Source organism: Hemiscyllium ocellatum, chromosome 3, assembly GCF_020745735.1.
Source record: "Hemiscyllium ocellatum isolate sHemOce1 chromosome 3, sHemOce1.pat.X.cur, whole genome shotgun sequence".
Classification (NCBI taxonomy): domain Eukaryota; kingdom Metazoa; phylum Chordata; class Chondrichthyes; order Orectolobiformes; family Hemiscylliidae; genus Hemiscyllium; species Hemiscyllium ocellatum.
The window spans coordinates 125,543,132-125,563,921 of record NC_083403.1 but is presented as its reverse complement, the minus strand read 5'-3'; the positions used below and the strand labels follow the sequence as shown (position 1 = coordinate 125,563,921).

The 20,790-nt window shown below is 38.8% G+C and overlaps 1 protein-coding gene across 3 annotated transcripts in view; it reads right to left on the bottom strand.

Moving 5' to 3' along the window:
- LOC132834381 (kinase D-interacting substrate of 220 kDa-like) overlaps nt 1-20,790 on the bottom strand; it is a 148,465-nt gene that overhangs the window by 67,393 nt on the left and 60,282 nt on the right. For all 3 annotated transcript variants that reach the window (XM_060853243.1, XM_060853261.1, XM_060853252.1), the window contains exons 13-15: nt 12,258-12,422; nt 9,832-10,011; nt 6,751-6,916 (exon numbers count right to left, since the gene is read on the bottom strand). In XM_060853243.1, the coding sequence (XP_060709226.1) occupies nt 6,751-6,916; nt 9,832-10,011; nt 12,258-12,422 (511 nt within the window). The remainder of the gene's footprint in view (nt 1-6,750; nt 6,917-9,831; nt 10,012-12,257; nt 12,423-20,790) is intronic.

The following is a 20,790-nucleotide window of genomic DNA, read 5'->3' as shown; positions in this document are numbered from 1 at the left end:
GTGGACCTCCTCTGAACTGCCTCCAATGCCATTACATCTTTCCTCAAATAAGGGGGACCAAAACTGTGCACAATACCCTTGGTACAGTTTCAACAATGCCTTGAATAGTTGCAACAATACTTTCTTAACTTTATATTCTATTCCTTTAGCTATAAAAGTCAACATTTCACTCACTTTCTTCATTACCTGCTGCTAATTTTCTGTGACTCATGAATGAGCACACCCAGAACCCTCTGCACTGCAGCACGCCAAAGACACTTCCCATTTAGATAATAGGTTACCCTTCCATTTTTCCAACCAAAATGCATGACCTCACACTTATCCAAGTTAACTCCATCTGCCAAATTTTGGCCAGCTCTCCTAACCTATCTCTATCCATTTGTAAGCTTTTTATTTCCTCACTACAATTTATCACCCAACCTATTTTTGTGTCATCTACAAATTTGGTTATAGCACCTTCTATCCCTATACTCAAGTTGTTAATGTAGATTGTAAATATTGGAGTCCAAGGACTGAACCCTGTTACATGTTGCCATCCAGCCAAAAAAAAATTTATCCTGACTCTGTCTTTTGTCCATCAGCCAGTCACCTATCCAAGCTAATAAATTACCCCTAATCCCATATGATTCAACCTCGTGAATTAACCTTTTGTGAGACACCTTATCAAACATTTTCCAGGATTCCCATTACCACTCTGCTTGTTACATCTTTGAAGAACTTGAGCAAATTAGTCAAACATGACTTGCCCTTCATAAAACCATGCTGACACTGATGGATAGTGTTTTGACTTTTCAAATGTCCTGATACTGCTTGCTTGATAATTGATTCGAACTTTTTCCCAACAACAGATGTTAAACTAACTGGTTTGTAATTTCCTTCCCTTTCTGAATAAGAGTATTACATTAGCATTTTTCCAATCCACTTGAACCTTTCCAGTATCCAGTGAATTTTAGAATATTGTAACGAGTGGCTCTACTATCTTTGCCGCTAATTCCTTTAAATACCTTAGGACGAAGGCCATCAGGCCTGCAGAACTTGTCTGCCCTCAATCCTAATAGTTTGCTGAGTATCTTTTCCCTATCGATGTTGATTGTTCTCAATTCTACCCTTTCTACTGCGTCTGAAATAACAGTTCTATTGCCGTCCACCGTGAAAACCGAGGCAAAGTACTGATTTAACATCTCTGCCGTTTCACTGTTCCCCACTATTAACTCTCCAGTTTCATCTTCAAAGGTACCAACATCGATGGATAAGGGCCTGTACTGTGCGATATATGTTCTTTATTAGCAACTTTCTTTCTTTTTAATACATCTAGAGAAGCTTTTGCTATCCTTTACGATATTTTGCACTAGTTTTCTTTTGTCATTTACCATGGTTCTTTTATTAATTTTTTTAGTATCCCTTTATGTTTGAAAGTTTCCCAATCTTCCAGCCTGCCACTGGCCTTTGCAATATAGTATACCTTAGTTTTTGACTTTATATTGTCTTTTACCTCCTTGTTTAGCCATGGATTTTTTTTTTACTGTCCTTACAATCTTTCTTCCTCACTGGGATATGTTTTAGTTGCGAGGAGTTGAATATCTCCTTAAACAACTGCCACTGCTCATCTTCTGCCTTAATTTTAGCTTTCTTGTCCAATCTATTCAGGCCAAAATCTGTCCTCATGCCTATGTAAATTTCCTTTTTAATTCCAGAACACTACTGTGGGACTTCACTTTCTCACTTCCAAACTGAATTTTGAATTTGATCATACTATGATCACCACTCCCTATAGAGGATCCTTAACTATGGTGTCATCAATTAATTTTTCTTCTTTACACAACATCATATTCAGGGTAGCCTGCTTCCTGGTTGGTTCCACAACATTTTGCCATGAACCAATCTCTAATACATTAAATGAATCTTGAACATAGATTGGAAGAATCAAATTGGCATGTTAAATCACCCATGATTATCGACATACCTTCCTTGCAAGCCTCTAATATTTCCCGGTTTATACAGTGCCCTACTGTGGAACTTCTGTTTAGGGACCTATAGATTACTCCTCCTTGGTACTTCTTTCCTTCGTTATTTGTTATTTCTATCCAGACTGATTCCACATCTTGATCTCCTGTGCTTATGTCATTTTCCATTACAGCACAAATCCCTTCCTTCACCAGTAAAGCTACACTACCTCGTTTTCCTCAAAGTGTTAAAGCATCAACAGTGCTTGTTAGAAGTAGTTTCACAAATAGTATTATGGCCCTGAAATTCCAGTCAGCATAGTAGACATTGCAGCAGTGTAGACTGGAGATGTGCAATAGGACCACCAAAATCCAGGTGCAACTGACTCCACAGGAATCGTCTAGGAAATTAGAAATTTCCTTAGGGCAACTGCCTTCCAGCAGAAGTCCCACTTTGAGTTACAGTTGGAGAGATTTCAGAAGATCCCAAGTCCCTTAAGCTTAAAAATTACCCAGGAAATGTTAATTGCCTTAAAACTGAATTTGACTTCAGGGTAGCTATTAATTGAACCTACAACTCACAAAGGACACTCTCTCTGCTCCACTGACACCAACAGCCCATCAGACTTCCTCAACCTAAGTGTTCACCACTCTCCACTGCATTAGCACTACCATCTGCCAACATCCCTCTGATCTCACTACAGACCAGAGCACACCTGATTAGACAATCCTGCTCACCCCATCATCATCCCAACATCACACACCCAAACTACGCTGAATACTCCAACTCATCTGACACCTTAATCCCTTGCACTTGCCCCACCAACCCTTCCTTCCCCACTTAGCAACTCATTCCTGCACGTCACTCTTACCCATCCTCATCTTCTCTCATTAATTTTCGAAGGAGTGCGACTTTTAAATTGGAAAATGTGGTATTTACTGCAGAAGCGTGAGTGCAGTTTCTACACAAATCCATTCTGTCTTGTTAGTGGATTCCTTTATACTGCTTTCTGTAGAGAAGACTCTTGGCCAGAACATTGGATTACAGATTAGATTACTTACAGATTAGATTACTTACAGTGTGGAAACAGGCCCTTCAGCCCAACAAGTCCACACCGACCCGCTGAAGCACAACCCACCCAGACCCATTCCCCTACATTTACCCTTTCACCTAACACTACGGGCAATTTAGCATGGCCAATTCACCTAACCTGCACATATTTGGACTGTGGGAGGAAACCGGAGCACCCGGAGGAAACCCATAGAGACACGGGGAGAATGTGCAAACTCCACATAGAGTGTCGCCTGAGGCAGGAACTGATCTACAAGTGTATTTTTTTTTTGGTTGGAGTATCTGAACCACTATTATTAACCAAAGAAAATAACTTTCCAACTCTGCCAAATGACTACTTTAATTGCTGGTGGATAATTGTATCCAGTGAACATGACTATACAATGATCGAAAACAAAATTCTGCTTTCTACACTGCAAGATGTACAGTGCAGGTGCTGTTTTCTCCTCGGAAATCTGTGAGTAAAAAGTCAGTTCCTTTATGATCATCAAGTTGGTGCAATCTGTACCACAAAAAAAGATGAGAATTGTTGTGGTTCTGTTCGCCGAGCTGGAAGTTTTTGCTGCAAACGTTTCGTTCCCTGGCTAGGGAACATCATCAGTGCTATTGGAGCCTCCTGTGAAGCGCTGCTTTGATGTTTCTTCCGGTATTTATAGTGGTTTGTTCTTGCCGCTTCCGGGTGTCAGTTTCAGCTGTAGTAGTTTGTATGTGGGGTCCAGGTCGATGTGTCTGTTGATGGATCTTCTTGCCGTTTCCGGGTGTCAGTTTCAGCTGTAGTGGTTTGTATATGGGGTCCAGGTCTATGTGTCTGTTAATGGAGTTTGTGGATGAATGCCATGCCTCTAAGAATTCCCTGGCTGTTCTCTGTCTGGCTTGTCCTATGATGGTAGTGTTTTCCCAGTCAAATTCATGTTCCTGGTTGTCTGAGTGTATGGCTACTAGGGATAGCTGGTCGTGTTGTTTTGTGGCTAGCTGATGTTCATGGATGCGGATTGTTAGCTGTCTTCCTGTTTGTCATATATAATGTTTTGTGCAGTCCTTGCATGGTATTTTGTAGACTACGTTAGTTTGGCTCGTGCTGGCTATTGGGTCCTTTGTTCTAGTGAGTTGTTGTCTGAATGTGGAAGTTGGCTTGTGTGCTGTTATGAGTCCTAAGGGTCGCAGTAGTCTGGCTGTCAGTTCTGAGACGCTCCTGACGTATGGTAGTGTGGCTAGTCCTTTTGGTTGTGGCATGTCCTTGTTCCGTGGTCTATCTCTTAGGCATCTGGTGATAAAGTTGTGTGGGTATCCGTTTTTGGCGAATACCTTGTATAGGTGTTCCTCTTCCTCTTTTCGCAGTTCTGGTGTACTGCAGTGTGTTGTGGCTCTTTTGAAAATTGTCCTGATGCAGCTTCGTTTGTGTGTGTTGGGGTGGTTACTTTCATAGTTTAGGACTTGGTCTGTGTGTGTTGGTTTCCTGTGTACCCTTGTGGTGAATTCTCCGTTGGGTGTTCTCTCTACTAACACGTCTAGGAATGGGAGTTGGCTATCCTTTTCCTCTTCTCTCGTGAATCGTATTCCTGTGAGTGTGGCGTTGATGATTCGGTGTGTTTTTTCTATTTCACCACACACTTTACATTCAACAATCAGATATACGAACAAATCAACGGAACACCCATGGGATCACCAATCTCGGGACTCATAGCAGAGGCAGTTATGCAAAGGTTAGAACATACAGCCCTACCACAAATTCAACCCAAACTCTGGATCAGATACGTCGATGACACCTTTGTAATCATCAAAAACACAGAAATAGAAAAAACACACCGAATCATCAACGCCACACTCACAGGAATACGATTCACGAGAGAAGAGGAAAAGGATAGCCAACTCCCATTCCTAGACGTGTTAGTAGAGAGAACACCCAACGGAGAATTCACCACAAGGGTACACAGGAAACCAACACACACAGACCAAGTCCTAAACTATGAAAGTAACCACCCCAACACACACAAATGAAGCTGCATCAGGACAATATTCAAAAGAGCCACAACACACTGCAGTACACCAGAACTGCGAAAAGAGGAAGAGGAACACCTATACAAGGCATTCGCCAAAAACGGATACCCACGCAACTTTATCACCAGATGCCTAAGAGATAGACCACGGAACGAGGACATGCCACAACCAAAAGGACTAGCCACACTACCATACGTCAGGAGCGTCTCAGAACTGACAGCCAGACTACTGCGACCCTTAGACTCATAACAGCACACAAGCCAACTTCCACATTCAGACAACAACTCACTAGAACAAAGGACCCAATAGCCAGCACGAGCCAAACTAACGTAGTCTACAAAATACCATGCAAGTACTGCACAAAACACTATATAGAACAAACAGGAAGACAGCTAACAATCCGCATCCATGAACATCAGCCAGCCACAAAACGACACGACCAGCTATCCCTAGTAGCCATACACTCAGACAACCAGGAACATGAATTTGACTGGGAAAACACTACCATCATAGGACAAGCCAGACAGAGAACAGCCAGGGAATTCTTAGAGGCATGGCATTCATCCACAAACTCCATTAACAGACACATAGACCTGGACCCCACACACAAACTACTACAGCTGAAACTGACACCCGGAAGCGGCAAGAACAAACCACTATAAATACCGGAAGAAACATCAAAGCAGCGCTTCACAGGAGGCTCCAATAGCACTGATGATGTTCCCTAGCCAGGGAACGAAACGTTTGCAGCAAAAACTTCCAGCTCGGCGAACAGAACCACAACAACGGACACCCGAGCTACAAATCTTCAACCAGACTTTATGATGAGAATTAGCATCTTGTGAATTGGACCAATGATTCAGGAACACATTTTTGCCATTTGTCAATCTTATCATTATGATCATTTCCAGAAAATTGATGTTGATAAAACGTGGAGCTGGCAAAAGCACAACAGATCAAGCAAGACTAAGAGAGTTGACACTTCCGGCAGGACCCTTCATCAGTTCTGAAATATTTACTGGAAACGTCGACTCTCTTGCTCTTCTGATGCTGATTTATTTGCTGTGCTTTTCCAAGCTCCACATTTATCGACTCTGACTTCCCCACATCTGCAGTCCTCACTGTCTCCAGGTTCCAGATGAGTGATGGCTGAGCAACAAATGAAAAGTGCCAAAATTCCTAATGTCTGTATCCTTAACCCGGAAAACATTTAAGCTAAGTCCAGACCTGCAAGAAATTAAGTGTTTCTCAGCCATGTTCTAGAAAAACATGGCAATCAAGTTGCTGTGCAATGCAGCGGAGGGAAAATAAAAACTTATGTACCTACAATGACAGGATGTAATGAGAAAATATTAAAGTGTCTCTTAAGTTACACTCTTAAAATCAGTCATGTCAGAAATGGCCACCAATAATTTTGAATTGACAACTCATCAGAAACACCACAAGATGAAGAATTGGACTGGAAACACATCATTGTTTAAAAGATGTATTCATGAACAACCAAAACATTCAAGAAATGATAGACATTTAAATTATTTTCAGTTCTAAAGAACAAACTTAGTAAGCAATGTATTTTCTTATTCTAAACTATCTCGGTTCACTAATTTTTCTTCAAACTATATAATGGCATGTGGAGAGCAATGAGCAAAGATGGCATTCAAGATTTAAAAAAAAAATTTTATGGAAACATCAGAACTGAGAAAACATTACTGAATGGCTGTTAAAATCGCCCTTTACCTGACAGGCAAGGCTCTGGAGGTCTGTTCTGGTAGTTCTGGTGGATTCACAAACATCAGTTTAAGCAACAGCTCCAGATAGCTGATTTGCCGTGCAAGTTTGGTACTCAATACCCAGACCCAATTCCAATTTTCTCCCTCTTGTCGACCACCAAAGTAAACAATTGCTTTGAAAATGAAAAAAAAACAATGCTTAAGTATGATGAATTCTGTTACAGTTAGGATCACAAGCACTGTAGCATAATCTTGTACCTTTGAGGAATGTCAATCAAAAACTGGTGGAGTTGTTGGACAATTACTGGGAAAAATTACATACAAGAATACATAAAATTTTAAACACACTTAGAAAAACATTATCATATAATCCTTCCTGTTCTCCGGCAGTAGATATGGACAAAAAGGAACACTCCACTAAAAAAACATACATTAAATCTGTGGATTCTAGAGAAGATTACCAGTTGGGAACAATGTTTAAAAGGAGACTAAAAATGAAGATACTAAAGAAAATGCTACATCTCACTGGAGTTAGGTGCTGGAAATTAATTCCTGCAATTTCTGGAAATGTCATAAAAGATATAGATTTAAACAAGTATGCAGAATTCCACAATTTACATAAATAGAAAACAAAAGAACTGCGGATGTTGCATATCAGAAACAAAACAGTTCAGAGGAAGGGGCACTTAACCTGAAACGTAAACTGATTTCTCTCTACAGATACTGCCAGATCTGCTGAGCTTTTCCAGCAATTTCTGCTTTGTTCCCCAGTTTACATATATTTTAGTTCCAGGTGGACCTGGCTATTGTGTTGCGAATTACTACTTACTACAGATAATTAGGTTCTGACTACAGATAACAATTATGAATAATTGACAGATAACTCAACCCTAATCAAATTTTAACTCCCTTATAAAGTCTACCACCCACCCCCACACACACTGGCATGGTGGGCTGAGGGAAAAAAAAGTCAAAAAGTATGGTGCTGGAAAAGCACAGCAGGTCAGGCAGCATCAAAGAAGCAAGAGAGAGTCAACATTTAGGGCATGAGCCCTTACTGAAGGGACTATGCTCAACACATTGGCTCTCATGTTCCTCAGATGCTGCCTGACATGTTGTGCTTTTCCAGTGCCACACTTTGACTCTGACTCTCCAGCATCTGCAGTCCTCACTTTCTCCTGAAGTAAAGACTGTGAAGGCAGTTCAGTAATTTCTATTCACATGGTTCGCCAAGATAGTCTTTTTGGCCGGTCATAACATGCTGCTGCTTGGTTCCCCTTCTCCAGATACTTTCAATTGCTTACAGAAGATACAAGGTGGTTGATTTACACTAATAAAGTCTGTGGTTTATTGATCAACAACCTCAGCTTACAACAACTGTTGAGGGAGAGGCACATGTGTTTTCTTCAGACTTACAATGGTTTTCACTGTGCAGTATAGAAACAGTTCATGCCCTTGATGGGATCCAACGGCTTTTCCCTCAAACTTTCACACAAACTGTTCAACTATTGGTAGACAGGAGGCCTTGGTCATCAGCTACTATTCGCACTCAGTCCGCTGGCTACAGCTCATCTATAACTGGGCTTCCACCAGTATTTGAACAAGCAGCTATGTCAACGGCACTTACAATGAGGCAACTTGTTTTTCAAAAGTTCAATAATCTTTCAACAATCCTTAGCTTTTAAACCATTTCCTCACTTTAGTCGACAATCCAAATATAGAAAAATAAAAAGATTAGTCTTTACAATAAGTCATCTTTCATGTATAGATTACTTCTTCCAAATAGACAAAGACTGCACAAATATTCAAGACAGAAATTGCAAGGCAAGGGAATCAAAGGTTATTGGTCATAGATGGGAATATGGAATTGGAAACTCAAACAGATCAAACATGGTTTGTTGAATGGTACAGCATGTTCAAAAGAGCTGAACGGCCTCTTTCTGTTCTTAATCAGCGTGCTCATACAAAAGAAGAAGTGCACCATGAGGAAAAGAAGAGAAACCAACGACAAGGATGGAGGTGGGAAATTAAAGTATTCTCTCAGGTGCTTTGTCTATCCATTTAGCAAATACATATCTTTATTCAAGAATCAATCATAAAAGAAATAGATTGATTATTTAGAGGACAACTCACTATAAGGTTAGTGCACATCGTGTCATCCTCCTACTAGATCATGGACAAATATCAGTTAGAATATTGTGTTTAATTTACGTTTCATCACATGGTGAGTGACACTGAGGCACTGCAAAAGGGAAAGGAGAAGGCCACAAGAACTGGTTCCCAATTTAGGGCATCTTAATTTTTAAGCTAGTCTAAAAGAATTGAGAGCTAGATGTCTACAATTCGAGGAGTTCGAAGTTTGAACAATGATCTTATCAAGGTTTGAATATGGGAGAAATGGTTATGTTTAAGTTTATAAATAGGTTAGCAAAGCACTGAAGCCACAGGGAAGGCAACAGCATAGTGGTATTGTCACTAGACTAGTAAGCCAGAGGTCCATTTTCAGTTTACGGATTCAAATCACAATGCTGGAAGTGGAAACTAGTCTTAGTAATGGTAACGATAATTTTCATAAAAGTCCATCTGGTCAACTAATGTTCTTAAGAGAATGAGTTCTGCTTCATGCAGACTCCAGACCTACAAAAATATAACTGGCACTTAATTACCCTGTAAGTGCTGTAGCAACTTATTCAGTTCAAGAACAATTAGGTAATTATATATTTCAACTTTACCACTTCTCACCAAACCTCAAAGTACCTATAACTATCACACCAATGAAACAGGCAAATTTAATTTATAAAGTTCTTTGAACATTAGGTAAAATCCAATATATTTCCTTTTGTCATGCATAAGGCCAAAGGAATCAGCAACTGAAACATGGCATCAAACCATAGAGAAGTTTGAGGTCAACAAGGAGAGGCAAATAAATTATAGTAACACTGGAAAAAATAAAAAAAACCTCCATATTATTCCTATGTAGTAATATTTCCATTTCCAACTGCATAGTTCAACAAGACCATAAAATTGATAATTGATTGCCAGCAGCACAAACAGACAAATAAGCCATCAAAAGTTAACTCACACATACCAAAGAAAATGTAAATAAGTGCCAATAAGCTCAGTCCAACTGCTGTGCCAAGCTTCAGATCAACTGCGAAGCCAAGAAGTACTCCTGTTGCTCCACATATTAACAGTGTAATGAACACCACCAACCAAGAAAACTGGAAGAGGGGTTCCACTTGCTGACCAGCAAATGTCTTCATTTCATCTGAAGAGCAAAACTAAAACATTAGCTCTCAATGCATAAGATTAGTACAATTATTCACCAATTTTGATTTCAGATGTTTTGTCTATCCACATATATGTCTATAACTTAATTCCACATATCTATGATTGAAAACAAAACTGGGCTTAAAACATCTTTAACCAAGAAAAGCTCAAATGCATTTATGATCCTTCTTCTAGTGCTTAATGTTCTTCAAGCAAATACTAAACACCAACATTCTCAATATTATATTTTTTAAGCTGCCTCCATCAGCATGAAATACAAATAATAGCATTGTTCTTCCACACATCTTTGGAACACTGACTTAATCACATCCGAACTTGAAATAATTGCATCTTATATTTTCAATAGCATAAATTCAGGGAACTTCCTGTAACTGACATTACAAGAACAGCCCAGAATGGAGGGATAACGTTTTCTTCACATTTCCAACAAGACAGAGCAGTATTTTATTTTGCAACAAACAAACTTCAAGTCAATTTATTATCTTCTTAAAAAGAGGGAGAACTTAAGTATCAATCTCCCATCCCTGCTCCCCATCTCCCCAGGTCTTTCTTCAACTTTAATAATTCAATTGCAAAAAAAAGTGCATAAAATAACAAAAAAAACTGCAAAGGAGAATGGGAGACCTGTGATAATTGGGGAAAGGGGATTAAAGGTTGGTGAGATACCTGTGGTATCAGAGGGTTGGGGTGACTGAGCTTTTTATCCACAGAGCCTCTACTGAGAAAATATCCGTTCATCCACAGGGTTTTGCAACACAGCAATTAGGCCTCAAAAATCAGCAGTAATGCAGTGCCCCCTGTTAAAAATTTAAAGGTGTCAGGTATTTGTCAGCATCAGTTCAATCTCCATGGCAGCCACTTCTGCGACACAGTTCACAACTCCACTGGGTTCACAACCCACAGTTTAGGAAGCTCTGTTCTACCCAACCAAATTTGACCCAAGGATATCTAAAATTTGTTTGCAGTGAATACCAATATATTATGCAAATATCAACATCTAATATATTTCAAAAATATCAAACATAGTATTCAATCCGTTTACAGTTACCTCCATCACTTGATAAAGTCCTAAAACATTAATTGTTTTGTTTTTTTAAAAAGAAAATTAAATTGGTACAGCTGCTTCACTACTAATCTAATCTAGTCTATGTTGTAGGGAAACTACCAAATTTTATCAGATACAAAACGGATTGTCAGCATGAATTAGTGAAGGGTAGAAACAACTGATTAGTTGAAATTTGTGGAAGGCTTGGGGGTAGGGGGATAGTTATGGATGTTGAAGATGGGAAACAACATTATCAATGGTCTATGTGGGGGTCTGAATGCAGTCTTGTGACAATGGGCTGATAATTCATTGAAAGTTAGAAAGTAGGGACAATGGGAGTGTATTCTAATTGTAGTGGTAAGTAATATTCCCAAAATCTGAATGCAGCATCAATTTTTCACCATGGATATTAATGATGTGGATGCAGGAACAGAGCATGTGGTAGAATAGTGGCTGGAACTGCTGCCTCACAGTGCCAAAACCAAGGTTTGATTCCAACTTTAGGAAACTGTCTGTGTGGAGTTTGCACATGCTCCCTGCGATTGCATGAGTTCCCTCCAGGTGCCCCAGTTTCCTCTCAGTCCAAAGCTGCAGAAGTTAGTTAGATTGGCCATGATAAATGCAGGGTAACAGGGATAGGATGGGTCTGGGTGGGCTTCTCTTCAGAGGATCAGAGCAAGATCAATGTGTGGGATTCTATGATTCTCTCAAAGTTCTGTTTTCATTACAATGGAAGCTCTACTTTAAAATCATATTAATGAATTGTTTTAAAATGAAAATTTAACTGAAAGGAAATGGGAGATTTCTATGAAGCTGCCGGTAGCTTGTACAGTCTAATTTAGATAAATTTAGATTTATCTTTTCTACATCTAAATTATTTTTAACAGTTTTAGCTGCTGACAAGCTTGAGAAAAATGTCAAGTTTGGAATAGTTTAGATCAGACATTTGTGGAATAATATAGAATAATCAAAGTTCAGGTCAGATTCACAAAAACTAAAAAGGAAATTGGCCAAACCAACATGCAAATACAAGATGTGAATAACTACAAAGGAATAGTCTCAATGATTTTATATCAATGGATGACAAATTCCAATTATATATGGAAGGTGAATAAATTAAATATTTTGCATCAAGTAACAATAAACATCAATTTTCTAAACTTGCAAACACATCCTACCTTCAAGCTTTTTCAAAAGGAAAGATTTTCCACTTCCCCACTGTGCATAAAGTCCGACACAAATAGGAGGTTGCATAGTTGGTTCACTCAGGATGTCTGCGAGAGCACTGCTGTACAGGTCATAGCCAAGCATATCTCCATCAGTCTCTGAAGGCGACAGATGTCCTGCAAATTTTGTTTTTTAATAATAATTATTTATTTTTAAACTAGAAGATATGTCAAAAGAAACAGAAAACAGAAAATACTTCAAATGTTCAGCTCTGATAGCATCTGTAGAGAGACAGAGAGAAAGAAAATGGTTAATATTTCAAGACAATAGCCTTTTCACCAGCTCTGATGCCATCAATTTGAGAAACAAATCTACACCAAGTAGCAAAGACAAATAAGAATGATAAGAACTACCAATCAACTGATATTTAACTATGAGACACAGTTGGCATACGTAGCTAGTTATGAAAGTTAAATAATTGAGACAAAGAAAAGAATCTGGAGAAATGAAAGCCGACAGACTGTCATATGTTACTAGCATCCTGAACCTATTCAATTCTTTTTCCTTGAATGACTCCAATACAAGTCCACCTATCTAGCATAATAAAATTACTGAAAGGGAAATATATAGTGAAATAATGTTTCATATCAAAGCTTATAATGAAATTGCAGCTTCCTCTGAGCACATGCAATCTTCAACACTGGGGATCCAGCACAGTAGCTCAATGATTGACTTGCTTCCATCATCCAACTATAAACAAGATTCACTGTGATTACAAAGAAGTTGGATGCCCTCGGGTAAACATTGCAATTTTAAAATACCGTATATATGCAAGTAACAGTCAAATTTTTTTAGATTAGTTTCCCTACAGTGTGGAAGCAGGCCATTTGGCCCAACAAGTCCACACCGACCCTCCGAAGAGTAACTAACCCAGACCCATTCCCCTCTGACTAATGCACCTAACATTATGGGCAATTCAGCATGACCAATTTTGCTGACCTGCACATCTTTGGCCTGTTGGAAAAAACTGCAGCACCTGGAGGAAACCCACGCAGATGCAGGGGAATGCGCAAACTCGACACAGACAGTCACCTGAGGCTGGAATCGAATCCCAGTTGCTGGCGCTGTGAGACAGCTGTGCTAACCACTAAGCCACGATGCTACCCTTGTTAGAATTTTATAGGTTTCTGTGAAATACCATTGATTCTGCCAAACTTATTCTTGCTGCTGTATTTCTTGCTGGAAACCATTATGCTTGGAGAAAGTGAGGACTGCAGATGATGGAGATCAGAGCTGAAAAATGTGCTGCTGGAAAAGCGCAGCAGGTCAGGCACCATCCAAGGAGCAGGAGAATCAACGTTTCGGGGTTCCTGAAGAAGGGCTTATGCCCGAAATGTCAATTCTCCTGCTCCTTGGATGCTGCCTGACCTGCTGCGCTTTTCCAGCAACACATTTTCAACAGTTATGCTTGGCCTATTCTCCTGGAGCTCTTTGGTGCAAAACAGCCAATTGCTGCCATGATGCTCACTTACGCACTTCCCTTCAGGTACATAGATTATCCCTCCATATCTGAGTCAAGATAATGATCATTAGGGAATCAGGTAGTGCTGGTAGTAGCTGAACTGAGCACCAGTTTGCAGATCACTGTTGAGTAGATGCCACTAGATGGAACTACTGATTATCTTTTTAATTGCTTGTGGGTTGTGGTTCATTTATCACTGGGAAGTCTTCCAAATTGCCAGGCATATGTCATTATTATAGACTGCACTGCAATATCATGGCTCAGGACCAAACTGATCTCAACACCTCAGGCACAATGCTTTCAAAGTTAGAGGTTGAAAATGTTTTGTCAGATACAGTTTATAATGAATTGAAGACAATTTTCATGTTCTGCACTGTTAAAAGCCTGCAATACGCAGGTAGACTTCAGTCCAATTTTGTTTTGCTTAAATAATTGAAAAAGAAAATTAGTTTTTAAAACAAGTGACCAATCCACATTGCCAGTTTATTGTCTGGACAGCAACATCAGACCCTATCCCATGAGATAATTAGCTGTGATTCAGGGCAATGGATGCATTTTTCCCCATGTGGAACTATTCTACTACCAAGACCTATCATCTGACATGTTGAATGACATTAACATAACATTATATTCTAGACATGCTGGTACAATTTCTTCACCAAAATATAGGCGGAAGTGCTGAAAGTCATTATGTGGAAATGTAGTTAAATATACGTCTCAAGGAAATAATTTCTAACACTGCAAATTAGGTCAACCTTCTTCAACTAAAAAGATCTCAACTTTTTTAAATTAAATAGTGCAAGACTCTGACCTACCTCTGGAAGAGAATTAATTAACATGCTCTTGTAGTACTTCAAGAATCCCATACAGGTTGCTTATGCTACATTCTATATAGCTGTCATCCCACTGCTCCTCTAAAAGGGTAGAGAATGACTTTGCTGTTTATAAAAAAAGTCTCCGGTTGCTCACGAAATGGGCTTTAAGTCAAGGAATTCTCCACATCAGCCCAGAAATTCCAATCAGTGTCAGAAACCCTTTCTTTGACCCTGATTGGACTGAAAACTATCTACTTACCTTTAGATCAGTTCTGCACTAGAGATTCCTAGAGTGGAACCTCCTGCTTTGAAACAGAATAGATCAATGCAGGAAACATGAGAGTCAGAAAAGATCATTGCATAAACTACATCCCTTATTACAATATGGGTGCCATGTTCTGAGGCTTAAATGTCAGCAGTATAACTGACCATAAAAAGAATCACAAAGAACTGCAGATATTGGAAATCTGAAACAAGATCAGAGTGATGGAGAAACACAGCAGGTCAGGCAGCATCTGTAGAGAGAAAACAGGATTAATGTTTTGAGTCCAGTGATCCTTTTTGACAGAACCTGAAATATTAAGCCTGGTTTTTGTCTCTACAGATACCGCTGAACCTGCTGTGTTTCTCCAGCTTTCTCTGTCTGTGTTTCAGTCAGGCAGTTACTGTGAAACTGCAAGTACATAACATCGTATGGAAGTAGGGCACAGAGTGGCAGATAGGGGAGATGGACAGAATGCTAGGAAAATGGATCAAGGCTTAGGGTGAGATGGGGAATCTCGTACTGTGTGGGTAAGTGGGTGGAGGAGATGGGAGGTTCAGTTTAATAGTTACCAAAGAGTTAGTATAGGCTTTTAATCCTTTAACCTTTTCTGGGTAACTATTGGCCCATGTGAGATGGAACCCTCTGAACTCTAAGACTTGAAGGAACTTTTTCCAGAGGGTTTCAGACACAGGAGATGTGCCAATTGGAATTTAAATTTCTTGGGCAGTTTCCTTGAAGTCAGATGCACTGGGATTTTCCACTGTACTGTATGCAACTCCAATCCAGCCTGCAGAAACAACTACTACAGTTTTTTAAAAAATAGATTAATTGTAAAGCAATAAATGTGAGGAAATTTCATTTTCTTTCTAAATTGAATTGTTCTAGACTGCCACATTCTTTTAACAATGATTCAAACTGCCCTGTTTCTCAGAACATGATTTGGTAGTGGTCCAATGAATTGTCATCCAACATAATTTCACATTCATTTTAATCCAGTTTAATAAGGCAACAACAGAATAATTTTATTCCCTACTCCACAACATTCAATTCAGCACAAAATTAGATAACTGGCTCTGCTATTACCTTAAGGGAATTTAATTGGTAAGTAGTTGTTATACATAAATGTCTGGGCTCATTGCCATTTGTTATCTATATCAATGATTTGGAAGAGAACATGCAAGGTATAATTAGTAAGATTGCAGATGACACTAAAATAGGTGGTTTTGTGGACAGTGAGCAAGGTTATTAGATATTGCAGCAGGACCTTGATCAGCTGGAGAAGTGGGCTGAGAAATGGCAAATGGGGTTTAATTTAGGTGTGAGGTGTTGCAGTCTGGGAAGTCAAATCAAGGTAGGAGTTTCATGGTGAATGGTAGGACCTTAAGGTGTGTAGTGGAACAGAGGGTCCTCGGTGTTCAGGTGTATGGTTCTCTGAAATTGGACTCACAGGTAGACAGGGCAGTGAAGGAGGCTTCTGGCACACTGGCTTTCATTAGTCGCGGCGTTGAGTATTGAAGTTATACAGGATGTTGGTGAGGCCGTACTTGAAAATTGTGTTTAGTTTTGGTCACCTTGCTATAGGAAGGATGTTATTAAACTGGAAAAAGTGCAGAAGAAATTTACAAGGATACTGCTAAGACTCAAAAGGTCTGAGTTATAATATAGGAGAGGTTGGACAGGTACTTTTTCTTGATAGCATAGGAGGCTAAGATCTTATAGAAGTGTACAAGATCATGACAGGCATGGCAGGGTGAATGCACTCAGTCTTTTTTCCCACAGTAGGGGAATCAAGGAAGAGAGGGCATCAATTTGAAGTTAGAGAGGAAAGAATAAAAGGGAACCTGATTGGTAATTTCTTTACATAGAAGGTGTTACGCATATGAAATGAGCTGTGAGCAGCAGTGGTTGAGGTAGGTACATTAACAAAATGTAAAATGTATCTGGACATGAATAGGAAAGGTTTAGAAGGACAGGAGGCAAGTGCATGGAAATGGAGTTAGTGAGGATGGACATTTTGGGCAGCATGGGCCAGTTTGAACTGAAGAGTCTGTCTTCATGCTGTAGGATTCTATGACTCCACGAGATGAAGAAAGTCCCAGGTTAGAACCAAAAAACGATAGCTGATCTCTGGTGATAGATCGACAAGTTCAGAACGTACTTTTGGGATAGTAGGTGAAGGGACATATACATGTACCAATAATCGAGACAACACTGAATTTTGACTTCTGCCACTCTCAGCTCCCCAAGATGCCCAGCCTGTTGACACTGTCAAACTCATGAAAAACTGTTATTTGGATAAAATACTGAAAGGTACATGGTGCACAAAGAAATAGATCCCAAATGATAACCCTTGTATATAATTTCAAGTAAATCATGTTTTTTTTCAAACCATGAATCTGTCAAAATCTCAAAACTGAATGAAAGCATCCTATTCTTAAAATGCCCACAACTGAAACTTACAGTGGAAATAGCTAATAAAACAACTAACAATTTTAAATTGTCAGCTGCATAACATTTAAGTGCTGTGATAATTGCAAAGAGAGACTCTTTGGTATAGTGGTAGTGTCCTATCCCTGGACTGAGAGACCCAGGTTCAAGTCCCACCTGCTCCAGAGGTAATTAATAACATTTCTGAACAAGTTGATTAGAAAAAACGGTTAAATTTAAAAAGAAAATGCAGACAGAGGGGTCTCCTGTGCAAAGGCAGTGCCCCCTACCGCTGGGCCAGGAAGCCCAGGTTTAAGTACCACTCCAGAGGTGTGTAATCACATCTCTGGACAGAACGATTGGGAAACGATTTGTAATTTCAGAAAGAGGATTCTGTAGTGAAAGTATCCCAATCTCTGAGCGAGGAGGCCAGAGTTCAAGTCCCATATGCTCCTGAGGTATATAATACTATCTCTGGCCAGGTTGATCAGAAAATATCTAATTTCAGACAGAAGCAGATGCATTGAAGATCTCTGTCAATTAATGAACTTTGATCTTTCCACACACTCATGGGACTTTATTGCAATTAAATAATAATCTCAAATTCAATTTAGTAGATTCTGTAAATCACAGAATTGAAATTTCATGAAGACCTTTTGTTCAACAATTATTTTGTTAAGGAATCTCCAGCAATTACCAATTCACAGGCAGTACATTTTTAAATTAATCTTGTTCCAAATAAATGTTAAGACAGTAATAAAGATACTAGAATTCCCCTTTAACAAGAGGAATGTTATCCCTTCTGTGGTTACTGAAGATATGACTAGGATTGGGTTATAAAGAACCAATCGAGACACAATCATAGGAGAGCATCATCAGGCAGCAAATTGTTTACTAAAATCTGTAACAGGATTGTGTTGGCAGACACAGACATAGTCAAGCTGTAGGCTGCACATAATCTATTCCTTGAAAGCAGACACAAATTATTTCTCAGTATGCTTTGGACAGACTTTGTTGGACGAATGTCACACCATCATTAGTGCACTACAATGACACATCAATCAATGTACAGTGGAAAAATCATATTTACAAAACTGTATCTGCTCTAATTGGTGGGACTGCATATGCTCTAATTGGTGGGACTGCATAAAAATAAAATGGATTTGAGGATCAATTAAAGATGTGTGTTAGAAGTATAAATGGAGCCATGCCTATGATCATACGTAAGTGAACTAATCTCAAATCAACAAGGACAGTCTTCCAAACATACAAAACACATTAAGAAATGTCAAATATGGGACACAGTCCTAAATATTTTGTGCTTTGTTGCCTTGTTCCTGTTTTGGGTGTAAAATAAATAGAAGCAATTGTTTTAACATCATTTGCTGACAGTTCTTTACATTGAATCAATCAATCATTCGTGCAATATAGCTATTCTACTTTGGTTCTTTAATAATCTGTCAGCACTGGATGTAAACTTCAGAGAATCACATTTGATTGTTCATTCGCTATGACCCACAGAACGGCCTTACTGAGAAACATCTTCTCCCGCAAGCAGCTGTACTAAAATAGATCATCTGGTCTTTACGAAAACGTTATATGCAGACTGATTGCTGGTTTTCCTACAACAGTGACTGCACTTGCACTTCACAAGCTTTAAAACCCTTTGGACATCCCAAGGCATCCTACATAAATGCAAGGTTTTTTTTCCTGATCGGATAGGTCAGATTCTCTGTTTTTGTTTATTTTGTTTGGAGGTAAAGTAGTCAGCCTCTTACCTTTCAAACTTCTACATTTTCTTCCATTCTTTCTCACATGACCAGAACTGACTGTGGAAGTTTGGTATGTCTTTAAGATACTTTATATAGATTCGATTTATATTAAAAAAGAACCAATCAACTGGAATATTTAATAAATACTCTTTATTATGCATCAGGACTACACACTTCATTGCTCATTCTTGATGTTTACAATATTTGCTGTTTAGCTATCTCCTGTTCTGAATTGGTTATTGTTCTTGTTGCATTCTACCTATTTGCTGAAAATTATAAAATTAAATAACTTTTAAAATGCAAACAAAAAAATTGATAATTCACCCACATTTTTTCTCTTTTTTGTATCCTTGATGTATTTAATTTTATATGCAAATCAAGGGTGAGGAATTGTTACTAGGGATGTTCAAGAATATTATTCCCTAACTTCGTGTTATATTTTAGAATTTAAAATAAAGAGTTCAGCCATTTGTAACAGTATGTCTTGAGCCAATCATCAACGGGTTGGTAAGTCTCAAATCTATACGTAATAAAAACGTCTGTGTCAGAAGCATTTCAAAATTGCAATGCCAATGTTCAATGTAACAGAAAACATTTTATTTCACTTTGAATCCAATGAATTGCATAAACACTCTGGACTTACAACAGAAGTCTAGCAGACATTCTCCATATTTTCTTTACTCTTAGTAATTACCAGTTACAGATATTCCTATTCATACACTTTACAATACAACACAGTACAGGAACAGGCTCTTTGGCCGAACAAGCCTGTGCGGATTCCTAACCCTTATTTAGATCGGCCACTTATTGCCCATGCACGGTATCTATTCCTCTGTTCGCCTCATGTTTATGTGACTACCAAGATATGCCTTAAACATTGCTAATGTACCTGTTTCCACCACTTTCAGAGCAATGCATTCCAGACACCCACCACACTCTGTGTAAAAGGTTTTCCCCAATCTTCGCTCCTAAAGCTTCCCCTTTCACTGTTCTCTTAAAGTTGATCTTTCAACCCTGGGAAAAAGCCTTTAACTATCCAGTCTATGGCTCTCTTTTGTAGATCTCTATCAGGTTGCCCCTCAGCCTCAATCTTTCCATTGAAAAGAACCAGATTTTATCCAACCTCTCCTCATAACTAAACCCCTCCAGACCAAGCAATATCTCAGTAAACCTTCCCTGTACTCTCTCCAACGTATCTCTATCCTTCTGATAGAGTGGTGACCAGAACTGCACGCTGCTTGGCCTCCGATGCACCTTCCAAAACAGTTGAATTTTATGACACAGCAATCTCATCAAGATATTCAATTAATATTATAAAATGAAGATCAATGCAATTTACAGCTATTGTTTAAATTTAGGATGTGATTTCAGATTTGAATTCTACCACTGTCGTTCTTTTAAATTATATCCAATAAATTGTACTGATCAAGACATTTCTAATTATGTAGCATTATTAATTGGGAAATTTAAAATTTGAAAATTAAAATTCCCATACTCAAATTCAGAACGGTCAGTGTTTGTAAGAATACCAGTTACTAAGTGAGCTGCGTAATTAATGTAAGATATTCAAGTATTTACGAGTGCAGTTTAAACAACATTAACTTAGTGATGATAAATATTGTAGTCAACTGCAAATACTTGTTTCTAGTTATGTAAAAGGACAACAAAAATAAGGATTAAGCTCAAGCAGCTTAAAATCATGAAAATCCTGTCAGTGTTGAAATTAATCCCCAATAATATTTT